At 39.5% G+C, this 24788-nt stretch overlaps 1 protein-coding gene across 1 annotated transcript in view; it reads left to right on the top strand.

Annotated features, from left to right (window-relative positions):
• Nucleotides 1-24788, top strand: part of LOC127580699 (phospholipid-transporting ATPase ID-like) — a 150176-nt gene that overhangs the window by 76729 nt on the left and 48659 nt on the right. The window contains 5 exon segments of the mRNA XM_052034465.1: nucleotides 4794-4882; nucleotides 5798-5994; nucleotides 15773-15981; nucleotides 18039-18082; nucleotides 23165-23330. Of these exon segments, the coding sequence (XP_051890425.1) occupies nucleotides 4794-4882; nucleotides 5798-5994; nucleotides 15773-15981; nucleotides 18039-18082; nucleotides 23165-23330 (705 nt within the window).

Consider the following 24788-nt stretch of genomic DNA (forward strand, 5'->3'; position numbering starts at 1 on the left):
TCATTTCAGCGGTTGTATGCGCCATCATCATGATCTCTGCATACAAAGACATGGTAGACTCCTATGGAGCTTAGGATTAGTTATTTCTAAAATGTTTAAGTTCTGCTCGGGTTCTCAATGGCAAAATAAGAGACAGCATTATTAATTATTTACTAATAACTAGTTAATTAGTCAAAACGTTTGGAATAAAATTAATTCATAACTCCATAATCTTTACATAAATAAGACTATGGCCTAAAAATTCAACCATGTGACAGATTTTTAGAGCAAAAAATGAGGTGTTCTGGATCCAGTGTTGTGGTTTATTAGTTTGGATTCACAAATAATCCCAGAAATATTAAAAGTGATCATCATAGCCTATAAATATGGTCCTTATTCCTGTTAACAAATGTGTGTTAACTTTAACCTTCAAAAAATTGTTTGAGCTTCCAAAGCAACAGTGTGAATGAACATTCTTCAAAGTTGTTGGCATAGGTTTCAAAATGGTGGCAGCCAGAGTTATACACATGGGGCTGATCATGTGTTGTGTAAAGGCATAACATGTAGCTTACTGGTAGGGTGCAATGCACTTAGCATTTCTTGAACTGTGCCCACCAACCTACCTCTGTAGTCCAGATATTTGAATCTGCTTCTCTGAATTAAAGTTATTATTTGATTTCACCAAATTCATATCTGTGTTGCCCTATTTCCCCTTGTCTAAGAACTTCCGCACTTGAAGCCAATGAATTCCCTGAGGACACCTCACCTAACCTCCTTATTCTAAATTGGCATGGGAATGTCAATATTTTCAGCAGATAAATTGAAAGATAGAGATAAAAGATTGCTTTTTGTGTGATAGAAGAACAAAGAGTAATGATTGGCTGTTGTGTTGAAAGTATAAGTTAAAATTAGAAACAGAAGAGGATATACTGAAGAAATTGTGCTGCTGTTCTCCAAGTCAAGATGGTGTCTCTCCCCTGCTTGTGAGGTCAGCATATTATTTTCCAGAGGGAAAATATACATTTGGGCAAAACTCATGTGAACAATTTTCTAGTTTGCAGATATATGTACAACCTTTCTTTGACACCTCCACAGTTAGAACAGAGGTTTCCTAGGGAGGAGATGAAGTTGTTGGGGGAAAAGGATAGAGGATTTTGCTCTTTTCATCAGCAGCCTGAATTAGGGCCTCCAGATCTACATCTAAGATACTAGAAAATTTATTTGTACTTTAACCAGCCTTTTTATCCCTTTGACAACATTTCCTTGATCGCTGACAGTTTAAACTGATATCATCCAATACCCACCCCTCTCTCCAAATCGGCACAGAGCCAGCAAATAATATTGGCCTCATGGCTTGATCATGATAACAATAATGAGTTGGTAGATTTGCATTAGCTCTTTGCTCATCATTTTTTGTCTGTAAGACCTGCTGATACTCAAAATCCAATGAATAAAGTGTGCCATTTTTATTATCATACACAATTTGGCACAGTGGTGCAGCTAATGGAGCTGCTGACTCACATCTTCGGTGACCCAGTTTAATCCTGACTTTTGGTGCTGTCAGGAATTTGCACATTGCCCCAAAGACTAGAAGGTAGGTAAGTTAATTTGTCACAGTAAATTATGCCCAGTGTGCAGGTGAGTGGGAGAACTTGGGGGGAGTTGATGAAATGTAGGGAGAATAAAATGGGAATAGTGTAGCTTCAGGGTGAATGGGTGCTTGATGGTCAATGTTGTCTTGGTGGACCAAAATGCCTGTTTCTGTGCTGTGTGACTCCAGTAACTCTATAACGTTAATGTGAACAAATGTAGGTAACATTCAAATATGCATAATTGAACCAAATGTTTAAAGTGTTAACAGTTCGCACTTGTGTTGTTAGAAATATCATGTGGTTACTTTTGACATTGTTCAGTGATTGCAAATACAAAATTCAAATTCATGTGACATACATTTTGCTGGAATATATTGAAATATTTGCTTTCTTTGAAGATTCATAATTTGGCATTTCATAATTTAGAAATCATAAAATATCAATCATGCTGCTATAAACATTTAGATGTCATAACAAGGTAACAGGCCAGTCAGCTGAATATTTCTATTTCATTGTTTATTTTCCATGAGAATAATAGACATAATCACTGTTATTCTCAATGATGCAATAATCACTACTGCTGTTTAGCAACACTATGACCACTCTGATCACTTTGCAGTAAAATGGACTTTGTTTTTTTTGTTCTAATTGTGTTTTTTCTTGTAGAAATTGTGTATAATTTATGTCTAATTTATGTTTGTCTTGTGTACGCTGCTTATCTGATGCTATGTGCCTATGATGCTGCTGCAAGTAAGTTTTTCATTGCACCTGTGCATACGTATACTTTTGCATATGACAATAAACTCGACCGACTTTGTTCCCATATCCCGTAAACTCCATTTTTTTATTTCACCTTTCCAGTCTCATCTTAAACATTAACATGGCTTTATTACTTTTTCCAGGTAACTTAATAACTCGGCGTGGAAATAACCTTCTTCATCCCTCTGTTCTGTCTTGTGTATATCATTATCATTGGTCCCTTGTTTATGATCCCACAATCTTTTTAGAACCCATCTCACTCTGACCCATCTTTTCATAAGTTTAGACACTTGTACATTTCTGGCAGAAGGATCCAATCTTTCAAGTCTTTGTATTCTATTTCATTTCAGGCAGCATTCCAAAGTATTCGATTTTGATCTTCCCTGAAAAGCTTCACAATTATTCCTAACGTTGAACCTGATTCTGCACAATATATTTTTGCTAAAGATCATCATTAACTGTTGGCTTTCATTTTTTTACATCTCTTAACATAAAAGCTTGATATCTGTAATGCATTTTATAGCATTACTAAGCTGAAGCCCTGTTTGAATGCAGTTTACATGTGCATCATCGTCTCAACGAGTACTGAATTTACTTCATTCGCAGTGTAATTATCCAACTCAGTTCATGCCTCAGAAGATGCAAATGCAGTCTTTCTGAAAATGGTATCCCACTTCAAGGTTGTATCCCTTCATTTCTTTCTCTAAGTTATTCTGTATGTCAATAGATTGTAATTATTGCTGGTATATTTTATTGAAAATGCATCACAAAACACTGATTTTGATTTCCATTTGATATATTTTAGCCCATTACTCCAGCTGAATGGGACCACATACAGCTGGTTCAATCTAATCTATCTGTTCTTATCTGTCCAGAAAATCATCAGCAATGGATTCACTTCCTGATCCCACACCATTATCTCTGGTCAACCTTGGGGATCTGCCTAAGTCCCTTTTTTTCATGTGCACATGGCTCTTTGGCAACATTTGAAATCACAGTAGCAGTTTCCATGTATAAGCTGATGAAACCCAGCTCTACCTCATCATAACTTGTCTTGAGTTCTCTCCTGTCTTCAAATTGACAGAATGTTAATCTGAGTATGGAATAGGTTAAGCACAAATACCTCCAACTAGCCATTGTGAAGACCAGAGCCACTGACTCCCTCTCTCTCCCAAGAAAGGTCTCAGACAACTTTGTTTCATTTTTGACCACTGGTCAGGCTACATACCTGTGTCATCACTATAATTGCCTAACTTCTAACTCCGTAACTACTTCTTTAGCTTATCTGCTGGTAAAACTTCGTCCATACCAGTGTACTCCTAGACTCCTGAATGACCTTCCTTTTTCTTTTCTGTGGTAAATTGTGGTCATTCAAACCTTTGTAGAGTGCTATTAGCCAGGCTTTACCTCCCATTGATTTATCCACTTATCTCTTACCTATGGCTCTTCATACCATCAGAGGCTACTAATTTTCCTGAAGCCCTGACCAATTAACTGCTTTGTGATGACCACTTGGCATCAATTCCTTTTGGTATTTTGCAGGTGAGATCTGGGTTCCCTTGTCAGTGAGACTCAGATCTGTGTTTTCATGCATCTTTTACAAATGTGATACCCATTTTATTGCTGATTTCTGTATTTTACTTTGATTTTGTGCATTCAGATTGGACTTTGGTAATGATGGAATGTATGTGTTTTAAAATTTAACATTTTCAGATCTTTCCTCAATATTTCTGGAAAATCTTTTACATTCACAGAACACGCTGGTGTGGAGAATCCTTTTTTCCATGCTTAGTCTATTCTTGATGTTGTGGGTTGAAATTTATGCAATATATAATTATTCAGGGTGGTTGGGATAGAAGTTACTAAGGGGAGCAATTGGTGTTATCAAAAGAAATAGAACAATTTCAATGAATTCTGAAAAAAAGCAAGTTGTTAGCTTAATAGCCTTTTCTATTCAGGATATGCTGAGTGCTGTGGCAAGTGAAAGGCCAATTGCCACTGGCACCAAAGCAGATGCTCTCACATCAATGATGTGGTTCTTAAAACTTTTAATATTGATCAAAAATTTTCATTTTTCTAATACTTTGCAAATGGTGACTTGAAGTATTTTGTCAACCAATCTTGTGAATTGAGAAGATGAGCTAAAGAAGGCCTGGAGATAAAAGCACAATTAAATAATAGCATGTTGAGGAGCCTTTTGAAGCAAGAAAGAGAAATGTTAAGACAAAGATATTGGGGAGCAGAGAATTCTAAGGTTGTTGTATGATGGGGGAAAAGAATATCAATTGATGAGTAGCATACAATAATGAGTAGAACAATGTGTGCAAAGCTGATTAAAGACATGTTTAAGCCCAAAGGATCATTTTGCAGGTTTATCCCAGCTTCTCTGCTCCATTTATAAGACCAAGGATCTATATTTTTTTCTGTATCCTTACCATCTAACTGATCACTTCTTATTTTAAGGACAAGACACCAAATTGATGCAGAATAGTGGATTGTCAGCCTTTAAACGAACTAATATAGATCGCCTCATGAATGTTCTTGTGATGTGGGTAAGTAGAGGTCTAACCCATATAGTATGAGTAGTCATTGATATGAGATATTTGAAAGAACTGCACCAGATAGTTGCTCAGAATATTAACCATTTTAATATTAAAAGGACAGTTAGATTATGCATTATGGCAATATGAGATTTTTTACATGGCAACAGATATTATTTAAGTTAATTATTTCAAATTTCTTGTGGCATGCACTCAAAGGTGATGTAATTAAATTTGACAACTCTGGTATTGAGTAGTATTCATAATTTTACTGGTAATGACAACCATCCTGGCCAACAAAACACATTGTCTATGTGTCTATAACATGAGGCTTAGGCTAATACATTGTAAGTGCCCTATAATGATCATACTGAAAAAGTGAAAACTTCATTGCCACTTTTTGACCTTGGATTGTACTTGTTCACCACTAGCAGCACCCTTGGGATCCCCTAGACATCAAATGGATCAGCCATGCCAAAACTGTTGCTATGAATAGAGGGTAGAGATCAAATGTTCTATAATGAATATCTCCTCATCCTTCAAAGCTTCCCCATTCCAGGACTCAAATTAGAAATGGGATAGAATTCACACCATTCACTTGAAAGGATACAACTGTAACAATGCTCAAGTGGCTTGGTGCTAACCAGAATATAATAATTTGCTTAATTGAAGCACTGTACTTCTGGATGGAATATTCATTACCTCTGCTGCCAGTGCACTGTGGGTATAGTTTATAAGACCCATATGATACATGCAACAACATGGCAAGGGTCTTTTGACAGAACCTCAAAGCCTACGTTGTTCATTATTAAAAGTCCTCCAACATTTGTCGTGGATGGTGATGGACAATTAAACAGCTAACAGGAGGATTAATGCTGTCTTCAAAATAACACTGATATTTTGATTATTTTTGTTCTCTGTTTGCAGATTTTTGGCTTCCTTGCGACCATGTGTACAGTCCTGGCAATTGGAAATAGTATCTGGGAATATCGTAAGGGATACTATTTTCAGGTCTACTTACCTTGGGATGTGGACATTACAAATTCTTCCTTCTCAGGATTTCTTATGTTCTGGTCATATGTGATCATTCTGAACACTGTTGTCCCAATTTCCTTATATGTGAGGTAGGTGTTTTTATTTCCATGATATTTTAATTTTTTTTGCATATGGATATCATTCATCTAACACATCAATACACCAATTCATTCTGTTGGCTCATGGAGAGGCACAGCATTTGTCTCATTTTCTACATATTTTTCCTGTTGCAATTCTTTTTTACTCCTTTATTTAGTTTTCTCTCTGACACACTTGCATCATCTACTTTTCCACCTGCAAGTTTCTTTCTGTGCTCATTGTCTCTCCCCCAGTATTTCATTCAGCTGTTCATCCAATTTCTCTTTCTATAACTGATTTGATATTTTTACTTACTTTATCTTCTTTTTCTATAATTGTCTATTTCCCACTGTTTGCATTCCTACACAGGTCTCACTTTGCACATCTTCCACAGTGCGTCTTCTGTAAGTTGTTGTTTTATTTTCTGTCATTCTTATGTCAATTGTTTTTTATATGGTAGTTTCATTCACTCTTATACCTCTTTCACTCTAATAAATGTCACCTCCTATGGAGGTGTCTCAACTGTCTGTGAGTTTTCCTTCCAATTGTCAATGTCATAGTCATATTCAAAGTTATGTTTAGGTTTATGTCACTGCCATTTTGGTGATCAGTTTTATTAAACTTACACCCCCCCACCTTTTTCTTGGAACGTTTTGAGAGCCTGTTGTCCTGATGACCTTTTAATCCCTCTGAAGAATTCCAAGGAATCTTGTACTGCCTGGTGATTTCAACAGCGTATGTCAATTCACTTCTCAGAACCCCAGAGAACAACTAGAGATTCAGGATCAGAATCAGGTTTATTATCACTGACTTATGTCATGAAATTTGTTGTTTTGTGGCAGCAGTACAGTGCAAAGACATAAAATTACTAAAAATTACAAAATAAATAAATAGTGCAAAAAAAAGAATAACGAGGTAGTGTTCATGGACCATTCAGAAATTTGATAGTGGAGGGGAAGAAGATGTTCCTAGATTGCCAAGTGTGGGTCTTCAGGCTCCTGTACCTCCTCCCCGATGGTAGTAATGAGAAGAGGGCATGTCCCGGATGGTGAGGATCCTTAGTGATGGATGCTGCCTTCTTGAGGCACCGCCTCTTGAAGATGTCCTTGATGGTGGGGAGGGTTGTGCCCGTGATGAAGCTGGCTGAGTCTACAACCCTCTGCAGCCTCTTGTGATCCTTTGCATTGGAGCTTCCATACCAGGCTGTGATGCAACCAGTCAGAATGCTCTCCACCATACATCTGTAGAGATTTGCAAGAGTCTTTGGTGACATACCAAATCTCCTCAAACTCCTTACAAAGTAGAGCCACTGGCATTCCCAGGATCTGTTTTGGGCCCATGATAGATCCTCCAAGATGTTGACACCCAGGAACTTGAAGCTGCTTGTCCTTTCCACTGCTGACCCCTCAATGAGGACTGGTTTGTGTTCTACCGACTTCCCTTTCCTGAAGTCCACAATCAATTCCTTGGTCTTGCTGACATTGAGTGCAAGGTTGTGGTAGTGATAGGGGACTTGATAGTCAGGGAAACAGATAGGAGGTTCTGTGGCAGTGAGCATGAATCCCGGATGGTATGTTGCCTCCCAGGTGCCAGGGTCCGGGATGTCACTGATCGGGTCCACAGGATTCTTGAGCGGGAGGGAGAGCAGCCAGAAGTTGTGGTCCATATTGGCACCAACGATATAGGTAGGAAGGGGGATGAGGTCCTGAAGAGTGAGTTCAGGGAGCTAGGCAGAAAATTGAGGAACAGGACCTCAAGGGTAGCAATCTCGGGATTGCTGCCAGTGCCACGTGATAGTGAAGGCAGGAATAGGAGGAGGTGGCAGATAAATGCGTGGCTGAGAAGCTGGTGCAGGAGGGAGGGTTTTAGATTTCTGGATCATTGGGATCTCTTCTCGGGAAGGTGGGACCTGTACAGAGAGGACGGGTTACACCCGAACCAGAAGGGGGCCAATATCCTTGCGGCAAGATTTGCTAGGGTGCTTCGGGAGCATTTAAACTAGTTTGTGAGGGGGAAGGGAACCAGAGGAGTAGGTCAGAGGAAGAAGGGAATGGGGAAAAGTTAGATCAAACAGGTAGAGAGGCTTTGGGGAAGGAGAAGCAGAATACAGACTATAAAAGTAGTAAAGTAGATGGACTGAAGTGTGTTTACTTAAATGCAAGAAGTGTCAGGAATAAGGGAGATAAACTGAGGGCTTGGATAAGTATGGGGGACTATAATATCGTGGCTATTACTGAGACGTGGCTGACGTCAGGAGAGGAGTGGATATTGAATATTCCTGGTTTTCGGTGTTTTAAGAGGGATAGGGAAGGGGGGAGAAGAGGAGGAGGGGTGGCGATACTGGCCAGAGACACTGTTACGGCTGTGGATAAAATGGATGTTGTAGGAGGATCATCTCTGGAGTCAGTATGGGTGGAATTAAGGAACAAGAAAGGAGCAGTTACTCTACTAGGAGTATTCTATAGGCCCCCCGGTAGCAGTAGAGATATAGAGGAGCAGATTGGCAGGCAGTGTTTGGAGAGAAGCAAAAATAACAGGGTTGTTATAATGGGAGACTTCAACTTCCCAAATATAGACTGGAACCTGCTTAGTGCCAAAGGTTTAGATGGGACGGAATTTGTTAAATGTGTCCAGGAGGGATTCCTGACGCAGTATGTAGACAAGCCGACTGGAGGGAATGCCATGGTAGATCTAGTTTTAGGAAATGAACCGGGACAGGTGAAGGATCTATTGGTGGGTGAGCATTTGGGGGACAGTGACCATTGCTCCATAACCTTTAAAATTGTCATGGACAGGGACAGGTGCAGAGAGGACAAGAGGATTTTCAACTGGGGAAGGGCGAACTATGAGGCTATAAGGAGAGAACTTGGGAGTGTAAATTGGGATGTCCTTTTTGAAGGAAAATGTACCATGGAGATGTGGTCGATGTTCAGGGATCTTATGCAGGATGTTAGGGATAAATATGTCCCAGTGAGGCAGAGAAGGAATGGCAGGGTGAAGGAACCGTGGGTGACGAGAGAGGTGGAACGACTTGTTAGGGAGAAGAAGGTAGCATATGTGAGGTATAAGCAGCAAGGTTCAGACAGGGCCCGTGAGGAATATAGGGTAGCGAGGAAGGAACTTAAGAAAGGGCTGAGGAGAGCTAGAAGGGGACAGGAAAAGGCTTTGGCTATTAGGGTTAAGGAAAATCCCAAGGCCTTTTTCAAGTACGTGAAGGGTAGGAGGATGGCTAGGGTAAAGGTAGGTCCGATTAAGGACAAAGGTGGGAGAATTTGCCTGGAGGTGGCAGAAGTGGGAGAAGTTCTCAATGAGTACTTCTCTTCGGTATTCACCAGGGAGAGGGGTCTTGATGATGTGGAAGGGAGTGCTGGTAGGGGTAATGTTCTTGAGGTTGTAGATATCAAGAGAGAGGATGTGTTGAAGTTGTTAAATAATATTAAGACAGATAAATCTCCAGGGCCTGACGGAACTTTCCCCAGGCTGCTTCGAGAGGCTAGGGAGGAGATTGTTGAACTGCTGGTAAGGATCTTTGAGTCCTCGTTGTCCACAGGGATGGTGCCAGAGGATTGGAGGGTTGCGAATGTTGTCCCCTTGTTCAAAAAAGGTAATAGGGATAGGCCAGGGAATTATAGACCGGTGAGTCTCACGTCTGTGGTGGGTAAGCTGTTAGAAAGGATTCTAAGGGATAGGATTTATGAACACCTAGAGAATCATGGACTGATTAGGGACAGCCAGCATGGCTTTGTGAAGGGAAGATCTTGCCTCACAAGCCTGATAGAGTTCTTTGAGGATGTGACCAGGAATATTGATGAGGGCAGTGCGGTGGATGTGGTTTACATGGATTTTGGATTTTAGTAAGGCGTTTGATAAGGTTCCTCATGGTAGGCTTCTTCAGAAGGTCAGAGGCCAAGGGATCCAAGGAAGCTTGGCTGTGTGGATTAGGAATTGGCTTGCATGTAGAAAGCAGAAGGTTGTGGTGGAAGGAGTGCCCTCGGATTGGAAGGCAGTGACTAGTGGTGTCCCGCAGGGATCAGTTCTGGGACCTCTACTTTTTGTGATATTTATAGATGACTTAGATGAGGGGGTGGAGGGCTGGGTTAGTAAGTTTGCGGACGACACTAAGATAGGCGGTGTTGTGGATAGTGTGGAGGGCTGTCGGAGCTTACAGAGGGATATTGATAGGATGCAGAGCTGGGCTGACAAGTGGCAGATGGAGTTCAATCCGGAGAAGTGTGAGGTGGTACACTTTGGAAGGACAAACTCCAGGGCAGAGTACTGGGTAAATGGCAAGGTACTTGGCAGTGTGGAGGAGCAGAAGGATCTGGGGGTTCATATTCACAGTTCATTGAAAATTGCCTCACAGGTGGAAAAAGCAGTTAAGAAGGCCAATGGGATGTTGGCTTTCATAAATCGTGGGATTGAGTTTAAGAGCTGTGAGGTGATGATGCAGCTTTACAAAACTCTAGTTAGGCCACACTTAGAGTACTGTGTTCAGTTCTGGTCGCCTCATTATAGGAAGGATGTGGAGGCGTTGGAGAGGGTGCAGGGGAGATTTACCAGGATGCTGCCTGGATTAGAGAGTATTGAATATGAGGAGAGGCTTAAGGTGCTAGGGCTTTATTCACTGGAAAGGAGGAGGATGAGAGGAGACATGATAGAGGTATATAAAATACTGAGAGGAATAGATAGAGTAGACAGTCAGCGCCTCCTTCCCAGGGCACCAATGCTCAAGACAAGAGGGCATGGCTTTAAGGTTATGGGTGGGATGTTCAGGGGAGATGTCAGGGGGAGGTTTTTCACCCAGAGAGTGGTTGGTGCATGGAATGCACTGCCTGGGGTGGTGGTGGAGGCAGATACATTGAACAGGTTCAAGAGCTTGTTGGATAGGCATATGGAGGAGTGTGGGATGGGGGGATATGCGGGAGGAAGGGGTTAGGTAGTGTGAGGGTGGTTTGATGGATGGCACAACATGGTGGGCTGAAGGGCCTGTTTTGTGCTGTATGGTTCAATGGTTCTATGGTTGTTGTTGCGACACCACTCAACCAGTTGATGTGTCTCATTCCTGTATGCCACCTCGTCACCATCTGAGGTTCTACCTACAATAATAGTGTCATCAGTGAATTTATATATGGTGTTTGAGCTGTGCTTAGCCACACAGTCATGAGTGTAGAGAGAGTAGAGCAGTGGGCTAAGCACACATCCTTGAAGTGCGCCTGTGTTGAGTGTCAGAGAGGATGATGTTGTTACTGATCCTCACTGAGTGTGGTCTCCTGATAAGGAAGTCGAGGATCCAGTTATAGGAGGAGGTCCAGAGGTCCAGATTTTGAAGTTTGTTGATTAATACTGAGGGGATGATGTTGTTGAATACCAAGCTGTAATCGATAAACAGCAACCTGATGATGTTTTGCTGTTATCTGGGTGCTCCAAAGCAGAATGGAAAGCCAGTGAGATTGGGTCTGCTGTAGACCTCTTTTGGCAGTAGACGAATTGCAGCAGGTCCAGGTCCTTGCTCAGGCAGGAGACAGCATCAGAATCTGATAAAGAGCATGAGAAAGAATAGCTTAATATATATGAAACTCAGGATCAGCCAGCAAAGGAAAGAAAATATCTAACATCCATAGTGTCATAGAGTAATACAGCATGGAAACAGGCCCTTTGGTCCATGCCATCCAAGATGCCCACCTAAGCTAGTCCCACTTGCCTGCTTTTGACCCATATCTCTCTAAACCTTTCTCACCTATGTACCTGTCCAAATGTCTTTAAGTCCAAAATTTGATCCAAATTTTAATAACTGGATGAATTGAGATCTATAAGTATGTTGGAGTTGATTTTTGATTTGCCGCCAAGGTATAAAATAGGCATTTTGAATTAAGTATCCATTATGGGAACTTTCTAAACTATCATTATTATTATTTATTTTCTCTCAATTCAAATTCTGAGTAAACATTCAGTTAAAATTTAAAATCTTGCAAAGAAGTTTCAAGTATGGATAACAAGGAATCCAGTAAAATTAATTTAGTACATACAGGCAGAACTCTTGGTTGAAAATTTATTTAAAATTATACAAAGAAGCATTTATTTATTTTCAGTTTGAGAACTGGGAATCGGACTGCATTTTAAACCCATAAGACAGCCAATGAGGCTAAGATCAACAGATTTTTAGACACTGAGAGAATCAACAGAAATGCTAGTGTAGACAGCAACGACTTGGGAATCATCAGAGGTCACAGTGTGGATGAGAAAAGAAGCTATTACTAGTGATAATCTGGCTGTGAGAGGTTTTTTAAGAATGGAAGTGGTTAAGCTGTTTTACAAGGAATGGCATTGGAGAGATTGCTTTGGTCAGCAGTGCCAAAGACTACAGACAGGTTGAGAAGGGTATAGAGGGATAGATTATCCAGCTACACAGGATATCATGAGCAATTTCACTCAGGTGTTTTGGTACCATATCAAATGTGGAAATTTGATTGGAGGTGATTCAGACGTGAGTTGCAGGTAATGGTTGCAAGATGAACATAATTTTTGTAGGCTACTATCTGTTTAAGCGTTTTGGAGATGAAGGGCAGGTTGAAGATGGGAATATAGTCTGCAAGGACAGTAGGATCATCAAGGAATATGCGTGTATAAAGGACATGGAGTTGTATCAGAAATACGGCCATGATCATGTTGAATAGTGGAGCTGGGTAAAGGAAACATACGTCCTACCGTTGTCCTGTTCCTTATATTCTTACTGTAGGTACATATAAATTGGTTGACTTCATCTTGGCTTTAATTTTATTTGTGGAACCTCATGAAATGCTTTTGGGTGTTATTAGGTGAAGTTCACATAAATAGCACCCATATTATACAGTATCTGATGACCTTAAAAAAAAATTCAAAGTATAGTTAAAGACATACATAACTCGCACTGCATAGATACTAACCACTTACTTCTAGTGAGTCTCATATTGAAAGTCTCATGGGTAATGCCTGGAAATTCAGTTGCTTAACGTAACTATTTATGGCATTACATAATTGAAAATTGTTTTGCCAAGGTGAAATGTGATAATGATCACTCCCAGATCATCTCTCACTCTGGGAACATGACAATAAGGGTTTCAATGTCATGACCTTGAAATTATGAACTGCATCCACAAAGAGTAAAAGATGAGGATATACAAGTATTACTAATATAGGTACAATGTTCAGTTATAGGTAACTATTCATCAAATCCAGCATTTGTCAATTTCTGAGCAGTTTGGTTGCCTGTTAGATCAGAATTTACTAAAATTTATTAGTAGTTGGCTACTTTCCTTGTTGTAGACTGAAATGATTCAGGTGTTTGTTCACAACATGAGTTTTGTTGGTATGGCAGCCAGGATCACAAGATAATTCAATAATAAAAAAGGTTGATAAATCCCTATTGAATTGTACAAGATCCTAATGCCACTCCTTTGTTGCATCTATTTGTTTCTTAAATTAATGTGGGTTTTCTCCTCCATTATGGTGGATGTTTATTCTAAACATTGGGTGAAAACTTTGCTCTGGAAACATAATTCCTCATTAGTCAATAGGACTACAGGATATTATTGGAGATAAACCAGATGTTTTACGAGCACAATGGATCTCTAGCCTTATAAAGAACCTGCTTGACTTTTATTCTGTTGAAATAATGTTTGGGAATACATATTCACTGTTTTAGCATTTAGATATTGAAGAGGAAGGTTCACTTTCACTCAGCCGAGGTATCAGATATATAGGTATTGGGAACAAAGTTGAATCCAGTACTAGGACAAGGGCTGTGCTCATTGCGGAACGATATTTTACATACTGGAATGTGAGATCTTTGGGTTTATCTGTAAAAATGTAGTGAATATTTCCCACAAATTAATTACTTTTCCGTCCGTTCATTTTAATATAACACACAAGGATATATGAAGGGTGATCATAATATAAAATTATGAGAGGCAAAGATAGGGTAGATAGTCAGAGTCTTTCTCCCAAGTGTCAATATGTTTAATAGAGGGCATGCATTTAAGGTGAGAGGAGATGTGTGGAGCAAATTTTTTACACAGAGAGTGGTGGGTGCCTGGAATGTGCTGCCAGGGGTGGTAGTGGATGCAGGTAAGATAGAGGTGTTTAAGAGGCTCTTAGGTAGGCACATGAATATGTAGAGAATGGAGGTATATGGACCATGTGCAGGCAGAAGGGATTATGTGTCACTAGCTTAATTAGTTCAGCACAACATTGTAGGCTGACGGGCCTGTTCCTGTGCTGTACTGTTCTATGCTCTGTTCCTGTGCTGCACTTTTCTGTGTTTTCTGACTCCTTGTACCACGTCCATCATTCAATAAGTTCCATGGCTGATGTTCTGGTTCAAATCCACTTTCCTGTCTGATCCCCACACTCGTTGACTTCCTCAAAAGTCTTTGGAAACCAGCCTTGATGGTTGAGAATAGCTGAGAATCAACTGCCAATTGAGGGTGAGAATTAGAAGGATTTACAACCCTTTTCATAAATACTTTTCTCCTCGTGTTATTTTTAAATGGCCAGCCCCTTATCCTGAGACCACTTCCCTGAGTTATGGATTCTACCTAGAGCTGACAACCTTTCAGTTTCTATGCTGCTCAGTTCTTTCAAATAAAAGGTAACATTAAATTGAACCATGTGGATTTTTACCAAGGTAATAAACTGCGTAATTAGTGGTGCTTGGATGTATATTCATGATAAACTTTATGATTGGCCGGCCTACCACAGCTTAAATCTGTGCCTTCTTTATAGCATGATTGTTACCTTCATACTTAATGGTAACGTCGACAACAACAGCTTTATTGTCTCTGATGAAGATCAGGTCAGGCTTCCACAATGATCCATCATCCTCAGTTAAGTGCACTTCCACACATGATGCCCATCCATATTGATTCGCCTTGGTTTTCAGGCAATCAGCAATTTTATTATGTCTTTTTATTCGGGCATTTTTCACGCTAAGGCACCATCCAGAAATGTGTGCCTGTGTCTCACTGGCAATCTTGCATCTTCTGCAGGTTTTCACAGCATCGGGCCTACCTCGACAAAGTGTACATCTTGTCAGGTATTGCCCGCATTTAAGCAGGAGGACATTGATTACCTGATACCCTTTCCAGTGCCGATTCGTTGATACCCAAGAGTTGGAGATCTCTTCGTTTTGCAGTACTATCCAATTCCTTCCACAAACAACTTTAATTTTTTGCAAAAAAAATCTAGAAATTCTTAAAATTTTAAGTACAATGATTAACTCATGACGTAAATATGGGATGGGTCATCTGCAAATATTGTTGTTTCGATTGTAGCTTTGGGTAACTAAATTAATAATGGTGCTGCAGTTCATGAATAACATCTCTTCTCATTTTAAGGAAATTCAACTAAACTTCATATGCACCATTCATCTCAAAGGACAGTTTTCACATTTGATCTCTGTATCCCTGTATCTCCTGATCATCTAAAATATGCTGGCAGTGAAGGGCAGGATTGTTATTCTCGAGGGATGGAAAACGGTTTTTGAGCGACCTCAGTGATGTCTTCATCAGTTGAGCTATTTTAACTGTTTTAGCAAGTCCATTATTTTCTTCCCCTGAACTCATTAAAGTATGACCAATTCAAGTAAATGTCAGGGAATGATTTATCCTAACACTAAATATCTCAATAAAGAGAACAGTAATTAAGATTATTACTCAAAGTGGATACTGTTTTAGCTTGAGATTAAATTATTGATGTTTTAAGGAAAATAATTGATTTTTCTTGTAATTTTCTATCTTGTGTTTTTATCACCAGTATTGAAGTAATACGTTTGGGGAGCAGCTTCTACATCGACTGGGATGGTAAAATGTATTATCCAAAGAAGGATACTCCTGCAGTAGCACATACAACTACATTAACTGAGGAACTTGGACAAATCAAGTATATATTCTCTGATAAGACAGGAACTCTGACACAGAATATTATGCTATTTAGCAAATGTACAATCAATGGCAAAATGTATGGTAAGGAGCTGAAAAATGCATTTCTTATAGATCCCTTGACAAAACACACTGCAAGATTTCCTGATCCTTTGCTATAATTACTGAAAGATCTTTAGAATTCCTGGAGAAGTGACATAAATGTCATTTTTAGTCACTTGCGCCATTTTTCTAGGAACTTACTATTTTTTCACTTAGCTACAGCAGTATATTGGAAGAACTCTCTCACAAATCAAACTGGTACATTCAGCCCCAATAAGTGTCATCTGGGTTCACACAAACTGAGTGTTTCTCTTTGTTTATCCTGCTTAATCCCATTGTAATGCGAATACAGTCAACAATTTGAAGCAAATCAAGGTATTTCTAATTCTGTGCTCGGTACAAGTAATAGGGTAAAGTCATTAAACTTTTGTCTTGTGGTTTGAATTTTCATACAGAAAAGTGATACCAAATGATTCTTTTACTTTTCTCTTTTGTATTAAAGATCACAAAGAAAATTACTTCTTCGACCATTTCAAGCTAGATCCCAATAGATGTGATACACTGAAAGAAGGATGTTTTGTAAAAGCTTTTGTTCTTTTTTTCAGCGTTGGCCTCTCCCTTTTTTTGCCATAATGTTGCCACCTTTGTATGGTGCAGTCCTACAAGCAAAGGCAGTCCTTTCTTAACTTACATGTCTATTCATGACCATCATGTACCTTCAAAACAGGCATCACTGGCCCATTCAATTATTGAACAATTTGAGTTGAGCCATGAATTATTTTCAATATTAAATCAGGTGCAGATCAGGGTGTTTACTCGATAACGATCAGAGGAACTGAAGCTAATTGAAACCTACTACCACGATGGTTCAAGTTACCAGAAGTATATAGTAGAAGTATTCTGGTCAAGAGAAACTGCAAAAGGTGCTTTTATAAATATAAGTATGAAATATGGATCTTCAAAAGCACCTCTCAAAATTATGACCACCTAAAAGAAGGACAGCAGGTGCCTGGTTAGTCCAGGACCTCCATGGTTCCCGTCAAGTCACACCTCATTTTGATTTGGAAAAATAATGCCAATTCTTCACCTTTGCTGCGTCAAAACCCTCAAATTCCTTGGTGTGGCATTGCCAAATAACTCACCACAAGAACTGTAGCAATTCAATAGGTAGGACAGCTCCACCATCCTCTGAAAAGCAATTAGGGATTGGTGCAACAGCCATATGTAATAAATAAACAACCAAATAAATAAATAAAAGGAAAACGATCATTGGATGTATCAAAGATCAATGGAATCGTAGCATCTATTTTAAAAAGGTTAAGAATAATTAGGAACATCAGTTCTTCTAGCGGTAATTTTAAGATTGCTATACATCCCAACTGAGATGAGTCAGAATAATGTAGTCCTTTCACCTGCTGATTGCTTAAAGCCTATTGCTGACTACCTTTTATTACTTGGAGCTTAGACCTTATTATTAGAGCAGTATGTTGATTAATGTTTCTCTTACTTCATGAGTAAATTCAAATCCATATTTCAGAGTATATATTTATTACCTGTCTTTCTTTCTCTGACAATGCATTACAGTATACTGTGTAATGTGGGGTAACTAGTGGAGCTAGAATGGGCTTTCTAATCCACATGCCTCTTAGTAATGTCTGATGATGAAGAAAATATGTTGCACAGAAATAAGTTGTGTACAGGATCTTGTATAGTTCTTGTAAATTATTGGATATGGATATGGATATGGCTGAGACTGATGTCACATTAAGATATGACTAGGTAAATAAGAAAGGGTTGAAATTTAAAATTTCAATTAACCTGTGTTTGCCCTAGGTAGGGAATACTGATTGGTTACTTGTCTGTCAATGACATTGTATAACGTCACCAGGAACCCTAGTGCTATTTCCTCAGTGTCTGATGCAGATGAGTGCTCAGAATATTTAAAGTAAGAAATCTATGCATTTAGAGCGAAAGGTCTAATTTTCCATTAAATAGTAATGAATAGAAAATATGAAGTCTACTTATGTTGAAAAGTATTACATTTAGAATATTTTTTTCTTTTACCAAGCTGAAACATATCTTTTTTAATGTATTAACAGGTTATGTTTATGATTTCGCTGGACAAAGGACAGATATAACTGCCGTAAGATTTTTTTCCTTGTTCAGAATTACGATATTCCACATAACATAGAACAAAAATAAGTATATTACAGATAACTTGTGCTTCAATTCATCCCCTGTGAACGTGTGATATACTTGTCTGCTCGATTCCGATACTCCTGCACAGTGACACAGTTGGTAAAGCCGCTGCTGCAACACCAGACAGCTGGGTTCAGTCCTGACCTTAGGTGTTGTCTGTGTGGATTTTGCACATTCTCCCTGTGAACACATGGGTTTCCTCCAGATGCTCTGGTTTCCACCAACATGCCAAATATGTGAGGGTGAGTAGGTTAATTGGTCACTGTAAAATTCCCCCAGTGTATAGGAAAGTGGTAGAATCTGGGGGGAATTGAGAACGTGGAAAGAATAAAAAAAAGGGATTAATATTGGATTAGTGTAAATGGGTTGTTGATGATTGGCATGGACTTGGTGGCCTGAAGCGCCAGTTTCTAGGCTGTATCTCTCTATGACTCTATGATCAAGGTGTCATCGCACAGTGATATCAGTTCTGTTGTCATGGCTAAAGCAAGATCCAAGTTACTGATTTAATACTTAGTCAAGCATCTCATTTGCACTGTGTCAAAAGGAATTCAGAGAAACTGTGATGCTCAGATGTTCTTTGATTATTTTGTTACTTATTGAACAAAGACTGGTTGTGCATTAAATCTGGGAGTATGAACAATTTCTGAGCAAGGCATTGGAACATTGGAATCCAGAATAGTTTTTTCAAGTAATTGGAAATTAAAATATCTGCTGATGCTGGAAATCTGAAATGAAAATCCAAGAAACTCTCAGTAGGTTAGGCAACATCTGCAGAAAGAAAAACAAAGTTAACATTTCAGGTGAAGACCTGCAACCTGAAACATTAGCTAAGAGAATCAGACTTCCACTCCATAACTAGCCATACCTCTAGTTTAACTATCCAAATACATTTACAACACTAGTATCCATCCAACAATGTAAAAAATTGCTCAATTGTGTCCTATTCATAAAAATAGCAAGATAAATCCAATCTGGCTAATTACTGTCCAATCAATGTTCTCTTAATCATCAGCAAAATGATGGAAGGTGTCATCAACAGAGCTACCAAGTGGTATTTAACTCACCAGTACCCTGCTTACTGATGCCCAGTTGGAGTTTTGCCAGGACCACTCAGCTCCAGATTTCGCTATAGCCTTGGTCTAACCATGGACCAAACATGAGGTGAGATCAAGGCAGCGTTTGACTGAGTATGTCATAAAGGAATCCTGGTAGAAATGAAGTCAGTAGGCATCAAGATGCAAACAAACCAAAGGATGGTGAGACATACATCCACTGTGGGAGGTGGTTGTGGTTGATGGAGGCCAGTCATCTTAGCCCTAGAATGTCACTGCAGGAGCTTCTAAGGGTGGCACCTTAGGCCCAACTATCTTCAGCTGTTTTATTAATGACTTTCCTTCCATCATAAGGTGAAAAGTTGGCACAGTGCTGATGGTTGTGCAATGTTCAATTCCATTTGCAATTCATCAGCAAATGAAGCAAGATCTAGAAAACATTCAGGGATGTGCTGAAAAACTGAAAATGACACTGCCTCGCACATATGCAAGAGTGATTATCTCCCAACAAGAGAGTTTAACCACCTAACTGCCTTAATATTCAGTGAAATTCTCTGCACTTACTTGGATAAGGGCAGCTCCAACATAAGAAGCTCAACACATTCAGGACAAAGTATTTTGCTTGATTGTTATTTCATCAGCCACCCTAAACATGATGCTAATTCAACAGCACCAATGCCATTTGCAGTAAGCACATGGGGACGCTGTCACCTGCATGTTTCCCTCTCAATTGCACACCATCCTGACATAGAATTAATCGCCAATTCTTCAGTATAAATGCTGAATTCCTTAAACATTAGCATGAGGGAGTATTTTTAACAAGGAGTTCAGTGATTTATGATTGATGGTTAACAGCAGTAAATGCAAGAATTATCTGCACTATTATATCCTCATAAACAGCAGTAAACAAGGGGAAGATGTTCTGATCAAGCTCATGAAAACTTTTGTGGAGTTGACATGCTAAGTGGACTAAGAGAATCCCAACTATAATCCAGATCATCATCTGACTGGTGAGCCTTTGAAGCCCACTCCTACCTGGAGCAGTTCCACAGATGCAATCCTCCTCCAGGGTGCTGGCTGTCAGTTGATTAGTGAGGCACAGCATAGTGTACGATCATTCGGATGAAAACTAGCAGACACCACCAGAAATACTTTGTGAGACAAATAACCAGCTTACCAGCTGTTGAAGTTGCCAGAGAAATTGATTATCTCTGACATCCACAAACAGGAGGTGGTAGAGATAGGTTCAACCACAGTGATTAAAAAGCATTTGGACAAATATGTGGATAGGAAAGGAATAGAGGAAAATGGGATTAGCGTGGATAGATATCTTGGTTGACATAGACAATTTGGCCTGTTTCCATTCCATTAGATTATGATTCAACATTCAAAAATACTCAATAGCTATTGCAAAACAAAATATTAACTTCTTAAAGAAATATTTTTAAGAGTTAAAAATATACTAAAATACATTAGGAAATAAAAATCTTCCAGTCCATAAAAAAAGGAAAAGAAAATTAATCTCCTCCCAACAGCAGTTTTTTCCAGTGGGACTGCTGAACTGGATTTACCTGACATGCAGGAAAATTTTCAGAAGTTTGTATTTCCTTGAGGCATCCAGTGATGGAACAAAGTTGTCCCCAGTTCAGAACTTTAGTCTTCACTTGGGTGTCCTGAAATTCTGCCCAGTTTTATAGAGGAACATCTCACTTATAATCAGAAGGTCCAATTTCTGTAGGGCATCTGATAATGTTCCACACACACATAGGAAATAAAGAATGTTTATTAGAGAAATTATATCATATTAGGAGAAATATTAAGCAGGAAACACAAGGCTGGGACTAATTCTACTTACAGTAATTGGATTTAGAGGATTATGCAGAATGATAAATTTGCAGATGATACCAAACTACTATGCCAGAAGAATTGAAAGACATCTCTGAAATTGTGCAATAAGGGGCAGAATAATCAATACAAGTTTGTGTAAAATGTTAGTAAAAGTTAGAGTGCTCTGATTTCCACACTTTAGTAGAATTATTGCATCATTGAAATTTACTACACAGAAGGAGATTATTTGGCACATTGTGTCTATGCCAGTTAAAACTTTATTTATACAGCATAGTAACAGGTCCTTCTGGCCCAACAAGCCTGCGCTGTCCAATTACACCCATGTTAACATACTAACTTGTATGTCTTTGGAATGTGGGAGGAAACTGGAGCACCCAGAGGACGTCCACACAGTCATGGGGAGAACGTACAAACTCCTAACAGACAGCAGTGGGAGTTGAACCCCGATCATTGGCGCTGTAACAGCTAGGCTACCATGCCGCCAGTTGAAAATGAACTTTAGATTAACACCACTTCCTAGGTATTGAATCACAGAAATATAGGATAAGTTAAGGGTGTAGAAATAAGATATGTTCAAGCAGTAAAGACAAGAACAGTGAATTTTAATTCCTACCAAAATAGCTCAGTTGAATTTGAGTGAGAAGTTAATTCTTTTAAATTCTCAAAATTGACTGTAATCTGCCTGCAAATTGTCAACATATAGGTTTAAGGAGGTGGGACAAGGTGTGGACAACCAACGCAGGTAATGGATGAGCAACTTGAACATGTAGATGAGGAGAGCAGCCTTAGATATATTCCACTTTACAAATTTAACCCGAGCCATTCAGGTTTCCTAAACCTCAAAGGGAGTGAAGATGGCTTCAAGGTGGAAGGCAAGTCCCATTAACTGATACTGCAACAGCTTTTAACAAAGCTTCAGCACAAGGTCAAACGAGTTGCTTCATGCAAACAAGGATTTCTCTTGTCAACAGAGTTCTTGTGTCAGTAGTTCTTTCCACTTAAATTATTAGTGGTGGAGGGAGTGCATTCAGATTGGAGGGCTTTGACTAGTGGTGTCCCACAAGGATCGGTTCTGGGACCTCTGCTTTTCATGATTTTTATTAATGACTTGGATGAGGGGGTAGGAGGGTGGGTTGGCAAGTTTGCAGACGACACAAAGGTTGGTGGTGTTGTGGATAGTGTAGAGGATTGTCGAAGATTGCAGAGGGACATTGATAGGATGCAGAGCTGGGCTGAGAAGTGGCAGTTGGAGTTCAATCCAGAGAAGTGTAAGGTGGTACACTTTGGAAGGACAAACTCCAAGACAGAGTAAAAAGTTAATGGCAGGATTCTGGGTAGTGTGGAGGAGCAGAGGGATCTGGGGGTCCATATCCACAGATCCCTGAAAGTTGCCTCACAGGTGGATAGGGTAGTTAAGAAAGCTTATGGGATGTTAGCATTCATAAGTTGTGGGATCAAGTTTAAGAGCTGCGAGGTAATGATGCAGCTCTACAAAACTCTGGTTAGACCACACTTGGAGTACTGTGTCCAATTCTGGTCACCTCATTATAGGAAGGATGTGGAAGTGTTGGAAAGGGTGCAGAGGAGATTTACCAGGATGCTGCCTGGATTAGAGAGTATGCATTATGAGGAGAGACTAAGGGAGCTAAGGCTTTACTCTTTGGAGAGAAGGAGGATGAGGGGAGACATGATAGAGGTGTACACAATATTAAGAGGAGGAGATAGAGTAGACAGCCAGTGCCTCTTTCCCAGGGCACCAATGCTCAATACAAGAGGGCATGGCTTTAAGGTAATGGGTGGGAAGTTCAAGGAAGATATCAGAGGAAGGTTTTTTATCCAGAGAGTGGTTGGGGCATGGACTGCGCTGCCTGGGGCGGTGGTGGAGGCAGGTACATTGGTCAAATTCAAGAGATTGTTAGATAAGCATATGGAGGAATTTAAAATAGAGGGATATATGGGAGGAAGGGGTTAGATAGTCTTAGGCGAAGTTTAAAGGTTGGCACAACATTGTGGGCCAAAGGGCCTGTATTGTGCTGTACTGTTCTATGTTCTAAATACATATGCAGTAAATGAGTATGTATTTGGAAAATGCTAACAAAAAGGCATGTGTTTCATCTCCACAGAATACAGAAAAAGTGGACTTCTCATTTAATTCTATGGCCGATCCGAAATTTGTGTTCTATGACCACAGTCTTGTTGAAGCTGTTAAAATTGGTGACCCTAAAGTCCATGAATTCTTTCGTTTGCTGTCACTGTGCCATACAGTGATGCCTGAGGAAAAGTTCAAGGGTAAGAAATGCTGTCATTCGTGAATAAGAGGAGGTTTACTAATAGGGATAGTACATTCATTTGCATGTGCCACACTATTGAGGGAAAGTATAAAATTGATTGTTGAATGTAATCATTGTGCACTATGTGAGCTTATAAATAATGTACAGCAAATGGCATTTTTGCACAGTAGGTGTGTAGCAATGTCCATAAATCAGCCTGTAACACAAGGCCGAAGATGCTGCTTCAATGCTGAATTAAGTAAGTCTTAAATGTAGAATAAATTGTTGATTAAAAGGACAGTCTGCACTTGATGAGAGTGCCATGGAGGATAATGATCCACCAATGCACGAATCGAGCAGATGGCTTTACATTTTGCTGGTAATGCGTTCTAATTTTTGGGGGCCTTCAACTGTCACGTACCTTACTCTGAATGTCCACCTGCACTTCTGCAATGCCCAGTCACGTACCAGAGAAGTGGGGACCAATCCTCTTCTGTGTATGTCCTGCCACTATAGCATTACATGATGTACCACTTGCAGCAGTAATTCCTATTCAGAATCCCCAATGTGAAAGCCACGGCAAGAGATCTTGTATGTTAAGTTGGAACTACCCATGTGTTACTATGAGTATCTGAACCAATGATTTACATAAGCATTTTAGGAACAGTCCCAAAATACACTGTCATGGTTCCTCCTGCATGCAACCACATTAGAGCACATTTCTAAGTGTTAAACAATTTCTAGCCCAAGGAGTTGAATTTTACTTTCTTCTGTGAAAGCTAGTTATTGAAAGACTTGATGTTCTCTTTTTAATATAGGAAGTATTATTACTTTCCTCTATAAATCAGGAGCAATATTCCACTAAATTGAGGAAAGTTTAAAAGAAAGGCTGGAGACAAACATAACATGCATTGAGGATGAAAAGGAAAGGGATAAATAGCAAAATGACAGAAAGGTGAAGAAAGATCATGAGCAAAAAGGAAGAGAATTAAAAAACAGATGAGCACCATACTGGGCTTGAGGTGTTAATGAAAAGAGTGTTACAAATAAGATTGAAAAGTTGCAGATGCTGATGTCATATGGGATTATGACTGTATTTATAACCGAGAATTGGCTTAAGCATGAGCAGGAATGCAAACTAAGCAATTCAGGCTACAATATATTCAGAGGGTTAAGAAGAAATAAAAGCAGTAAAGGTGGTGGTATTGATCAGGAATAATATTACAATTGTAAAAAAGAAAGATATCCTAAAGGGTTCAAAGACAGAATTTATTTGATTAGGGATAAGAAACTGATGCATGGCTGTCTTTACCTACAAGTTCTTAGCTTTTGCAAGAAACAATTGAAAAACTGGTTCTAGGCTGTTTAACGGAGTGAACCTGGATAGGTGGAAGGGTAGCACTGTAAAAACACCTTGAAGGTTGTGATCATTGTTCACTAATTCTGAAAGCCTCCTCCCTCTCCCCTACTGTCTCCC

This window comes from Pristis pectinata, chromosome 2, assembly GCF_009764475.1.
Source record: "Pristis pectinata isolate sPriPec2 chromosome 2, sPriPec2.1.pri, whole genome shotgun sequence".
In the NCBI taxonomy this organism is placed as follows: Eukaryota; Metazoa; Chordata; class Chondrichthyes; order Rhinopristiformes; family Pristidae; genus Pristis; species Pristis pectinata.